This window comes from Apium graveolens, chromosome 11 (genome assembly GCF_009905375.1).
Source record: "Apium graveolens cultivar Ventura chromosome 11, ASM990537v1, whole genome shotgun sequence".
Classification (NCBI taxonomy): domain Eukaryota; kingdom Viridiplantae; phylum Streptophyta; class Magnoliopsida; order Apiales; family Apiaceae; genus Apium; species Apium graveolens.
Window position 1 is genome coordinate 55,529,532 of NC_133657.1, and position 5,697 is coordinate 55,535,228.

At 33.0% G+C, this 5,697-nt stretch overlaps 1 protein-coding gene across 5 annotated transcripts; it reads right to left on the reverse strand.

Moving 5' to 3' along the window:
• Positions 1 to 2,785: 2,785 nt before the first annotated feature.
• On the reverse strand, positions 2,786 to 5,264 carry LOC141698346 (uncharacterized). Of its 5 annotated transcripts, none has more exons than XM_074503034.1 (7): positions 5,131 to 5,264; positions 4,407 to 4,471; positions 4,119 to 4,323; positions 3,885 to 3,955; positions 3,720 to 3,792; positions 3,342 to 3,421; positions 2,786 to 3,217 (listed from the first exon to the last, which is right to left on the reverse strand). In XM_074503034.1, exons 5-7 carry the CDS (start codon positions 3,772 to 3,774, stop codon positions 3,047 to 3,049), a joined length of 306 nt encoding a protein of 101 aa, XP_074359135.1. In that variant the 5' UTR covers positions 3,775 to 3,792; positions 3,885 to 3,955; positions 4,119 to 4,323; positions 4,407 to 4,471; positions 5,131 to 5,264; the 3' UTR covers positions 2,786 to 3,046. The 5 variants fall into 5 exon arrangements, 4 of the variants coding, with proteins under 4 accessions (XP_074359135.1, XP_074359133.1, XP_074359132.1 ...); XM_074503032.1 differs by having other exon boundaries at positions 3,540 to 3,792; XR_012565072.1 differs by lacking the exon at positions 3,720 to 3,792.
• Between the last annotated feature and the right edge of the window lie 433 nt (positions 5,265 to 5,697).

Sequence of the window (5,697 nt, forward strand, 5' to 3'; positions counted from 1 at the left end):
AATTATTTCAGTAGCTGAAACACGTTTAATCTATAATGAACTCCTCATTATCACAGCGCACCTATCAATTTCAATCAGACAGGAACATGAATTTTTGACAGCCAAGTACCTTGATACTATAACATCTGCTTTTAAATCCCCACTCAATAATATAACAAAAAATGATAGAATTCACACAGATTATACAACATGCAGGGGTCAATATTAATGAAAAGAACATATTGGATTAAACTATTTCACAATATTGTCTATAAATTTGGTTACTAAGATACCATGATTTTAGAAGTGGTAACTAGGGTGAGAACTTCAAAATGGATAATTTTGGCCACACATGATGCAAGTGATATTATATAAGTTACATTAATAGATCAAAATTAATTACTTCAAGCAATGATCATTTTATGTCATGGGTAGATACTTCTCGCCAATGCAGATTTTGAAGTTACGTGTTGATTCGGTCATCCACTGAAAGTCATAGGTATCACCTTCTTCAAGTTGTAAATCTCTCTGGAATTGTACCCAACCTTTGTTAATTATTTTGCATTTCCAGTTACAACGGTGAATCTCAAGTTCTCAACATCGCATGCCCACATACGCAGTTATATCGTCAATTTTCTTCCATGATTGACAAAGTCTCCTGTATTTAGCAGGAATGTCCTCCAAGCAAAAAAAAATGCAAGTTCAGATATTTGTTCGGGATCCAACCGCATAAGGTGAATGCTTGAGATAGGAAAAAAAATTACAGGTTGGTGAAAAAAATCCAACTTACCACACCATGTGCATAATCTCCCGTGTGACAGGCCTGGATAGAAATCTTGAAGGCAGTGTGGGCTACAACGGATGAATGCAGCAAAAAATTATTTCTCAGATAAATTAGTTTTTTCATCCTTTTTACAGACAATGTTAAATGAAGCAGACCAGTTACAGAATTCAGAATACCGTTTCTGTAGATAAGTGGACCGATTGGAATTTCCAGAAGAGAAGTTTCAAACACTCTAACAACAAATGTGGATATACCATCATATGTGACCATTAACAGGTTGAACGAATTTAGGTCATCCACATTTAACAATGGCATATATTTCCCAACCCTCTTATTACAAGATCATTTTCAGAGAAAGAACCAGCAAATTGATAACCACTAGACACCACAAAATCTACATTTGAAGGTATATGAAGGCCTACATGATCACAAAATTCAAAGGGCATATCCTGCAATATCTTTTTCGTCATCTATTCTGCACAATACAAAATTAATCTAGGTGCATCTAACAAAATAAATAATGCGTGCTGGATATTACTTACGATGTGGTCACAGACTTTGGGTCCCCATCATAGGTGCTGGACAAAAATCCACCCTCCATCATGGATTGAAACTTAGTGCCAGCAAATTTAGTGAATAGTGTTGGTTCACAAATATAAAATTAGTTCAGTTAATACAAATCAATAACGGTAAATTTATCAATTATTGTTTGATGGCTGCCAACTATTCAGTCAGTGAGCGCGGTTGACATATTGGATTTTAGAACCGTACTTGTCACATATACAGACTTTGAAATCAAAATCACCTGCATGATCAAATACTAATGTCTCCTCTCCGGTCATATTAAAGTTATCCACTAAAACCCGGATACCAACAAACTATTCTTTCACTTTATTAAAATCCAGGCAGCTTATATATCCATTCCACGCCAGTACTTTCACAGTTAGTGGGATATGAGACCCATATTTCATACAAAATTCATGGGGAACAACCTAACCAATAGAATTTGATCACTTATGGATGATGTAGCAAATATAGCAATTTAGTTATCTCTGTAAAACAAACTTACCATCTCATTTAACTAACATTCAGAGGTGCTTAAGCATTTCACAGAACTTCGATTGAGATCCATTCCTATATATCAACACTTAAAACCATATAATGTTGTTAGGCTTATATTATTCATACTAAACAATAGGATTTACAGGATATCCAAGTACAGATAAGGGAATGCGCATACATGGGAAACCACTTCAAACCTCATCAACTAAATTTGTCTTATATCAGTTACACATGACAAATATATAATCCATAACAATTCAGATTACATCATGTAGGCGAGAATGAACATACCTGTGCCAATGCCTACTGTGAAGACATAATACTTATCATCCCTATATCACTTACTGCTATGAAATCCAAACAGAAATTTATAAAACAGAGAGACAATGAAGAAGGAAAAAAATAAAATGAAGTACAAAAGGTAATATTCATATATCTGCATGTTTAAGAAATGGTTTTTACCAGGCATATAAAAGTCAACATCTTTAACCACCTGTTGTAATAGTATTCAACCACTTATATTTAACTAAGGTTAAATACTGAAAAAATTAAAGACTGGGACTACCTCATTGTTCAGAACTATTTTTATTTAAAAACTCAGGTTTTTCCAGATTTTTTATCACCTCAGTTTTAGCACATTGATTCATGACCAGGGTAGGAAATTTGATATATGAACTCATGAAAATATAAACTTGATTTTAAGAATGAATGAATGCAGTAAATGACATAGTTCATTTCTTTTTCCCTCTGTTAGTTCATTTTAATAAATTGATCATCATTCTTTATCAAGAGTGGAACAATGCAGTAAACAACAAGGATCACTTCTGCTTTTCCATATTTAATCTTTGTAATAAATTTATTATGATTCTCTTTCAAGAATAAAAAGACTGCTGAACAAGGAGAAAGATTCACCCAACAACATTTTCACAATTTTGGGAATCCATTAAAATAGAATTAAACATAAGAAAACCAATGTTATGAACATCAAGGTCAAATTGCAATGGCTTAAAAACATCTATCCCAAAATAAAATTAGTTCATACATAACCAAATAGAATTTTCTAGGATCAGGGTCAAATATAATAGTTCAGACTTCTCACGCAAGAGCTTAATAATTGGAAGTGGATAGAACAGTTCTGATCAAATCATTATACTTGATGATACGAACTCTGAAATTCCTTGCACAATTTTTCATCCACTCAAAAACATATATGTCGCCTTCTTAAATTGCATTATCCCTCCGGAACACCAACCAACCGCCATTTATTGTTGTGCGCTTCCTGTCGCGTCTGTGACGAGTTTGAAGCGGCCAGCAACGGAACCCAACATATGTTGATATATGATCCACCATCAACCAGGGATAACACTCATTCCTGTATTCAGCTGGGATATCCTAAATTGTAAAAACAAAAAATTAATTCAAAATATCACAATATATAAGATTTGGTATACAAGATTGTATTTTTCATCAAACTGCTGAAAAAAGAACAACAAACTGGACAAAATAGGATACTTACCACATCACACTCATAATCAAGCATGTGACATGCTTTTACTTCAAAATGAAATGCTGTCATGTTGCCCTCTCCAGCCTCACCTGTTAAGATAGTTTAGAAAAATAAAAATTTCAGCGGTGAGGCTGGAGAGGGCAACATGACAGCATTTCAGCAGTTATTGCAAATATAGAAAAATATCCAATCCAGAGAGGAATTGACCAATTGGTGTCTCAATCTGAGAATTCTCAAAAACTCTGACTCGAAGCCTGGAAATACCATCAAACATAAACAAGAGCGTGTATTTCCCGCTGAAATCCAGAACATCTAACATATTATATACACTTGCAAGTCCAGTTATCCTATTGTTGTTTTCATTGAAAGATCTGACTACTTCATGACCTGTACATATCACAAAATAAATTCTTGGAGGCATGTGGACACCAAGAACATCCATGAACTCAAATTGAACAACCTGTTATTCATTCTTCCTAACTCAGAATCTTGAACTAATACATCAAGCCTTGGTAATTGGATATAATGAACAAAATCGGTACGGTAACTTACAATGAAATCTGATACTTTTGGTCTCTAGGATAGATGGAGAAAAAAGTCCCACCCACGATGATCGACTAAAACTACACAAGAAAGCAATTCCAATCAAACGTTTATAATTGTATTCTATTAAGTTGAATAAAAGATTTGATGTTAGTTAATAATTTAATACATACAATCCCTATCAGTAAGATAAGGTGTAGGCATTCTTGGATAATTATTCTCACATCCAAATATGTTGTATACCTTCACTCTAAACTCAAAGCCTCCCATAAAACACAAGCGTCTCACCGTCCTTGATATTAAGAAACTGTAAAAAATGCTCAATGCCTTCAAGACGCCCCTGCTCCTTATTATGGTCCAGCCATGCAGTGTACCCATTGCGTGCAATGATCTTTACTTCTCATGGTATGTCACTCCCGTGGGACAGAGATAGCTGTTCAGACAGGATCTGAAATTTAACAACTAAGAATTTCATCTTTTTGTCTTTAGAAGCAAAATGATTAGGAAAGTTAAAGTTCCCTGAACACTAACCAGGTTATTGGATGAACAATCAGTCGCTGTCAGTAGTTTTGTGAAAGTTGAAATTGGTTCCATAACTAATAACAAAACTTTTCATTAGCCAGGTTATTTAGAACTAATCGCCAATAAATCTCTGTATAATCAAAAACAATAAATTATTGGATTTCATTAACAGATCAAGATATAAATCATGCAGGGTAGACCACTATAATCACTTTCATTCAGGCACTTCTCAAACATTATCATAATCTATAATTGTTACACTCTACATTCTAATCTTTCTATATTTTCCTGGACTTTTGTTGAATATAGTTTTCTCCCTTGTTTTCATTTGTTGGGAGTTTTATTAATTTATCTTTTAAGATTAGGAGCAATTCAAGACAACAAAAAAGAATAGCACTCCTCGGAGACATTACAATCCAATGAATCAGGTTATAAAACAAAACCAAACCACATATGCACATTGTAATGTCTTACTTAGGAGGAGAGTAATATGTAATACAGGTGTAAATATATCAGTACTACCATGGTATTATATTAAGAATAGCAAAAAAAGGTATAAAAAGCAACTTTTTGCAGTGAAACAATACCAAACACAGAAAATACAAGAACTTTTTGCAGTGATTCACAATGCTTCCATCTACAATACTAAAATAGGTTACATTAGGGATAACAAATTACAGGATAACCTACAAGTTTCTACAGGAAGTCAATGTTCAGATTATTGTATTCATACCTGCAAATATCGTGGCAAATTTCTGATTTTGGAGATCAAGGAAGAACAATGTTATCAGTTTGAAGAGGGAGAGAATGGTTCCACCAGTTACAACTTCCAATACTTCTAACGGCTGGATCTTTTATTCAAAAGGCACTCCATCTCATTTTTTAAACCCAAATTAAAAATCCTAAATTATTTGAACTAGGACCAACCACTAATACGAATGACACTAATTTAACAATTTATTAAAAAAATGTTCTACATTGTCCTTTCACTTTAATATTATTAATTGGAAAAATAAAGGTTTAATTTTTACCATTTTATACTCTTAATGTATAGTGAAAAATATTCTTCTTAAATTTACGTTTACCATCCAACTAATTTAAAATTATTCTTAAATAGTGTTTTATATTTTCATTCATCTTTCATTTTATTTTTTTCCGGTATCGATATATATATTTAATCAGTTTACCTGTTACATGTTCACATCATTTGATTTTAATATTATTAACATGCCATATCAGTGTATATATTTTACCGATTTATATCCTTATTGTATGGTGATTTCCCCCCTAAATTTACGTC

Bases quoted from the DNA above. Each gene is read 5' to 3' on its own strand.
- LOC141698346 (XM_074503032.1), bottom strand. From the start codon at position 3,774: ATGGATGTTCTTGGTGTCCACATGCCTCCAAGAATTTATTTTGTGATA. The intron at 3,422-3,539 runs GTCAATTCCTCT...CTATCTTAACAG, and splicing joins TCAGATTGAGACACCAATTG to GTGAGGCTGGAGAGGGCAAC. The intron at 3,218-3,341 runs GTAAGTATCCTA...TTTACAATTTAG, and splicing joins TTGATTATGAGTGTGATGTG to GATATCCCAGCTGAATACAG.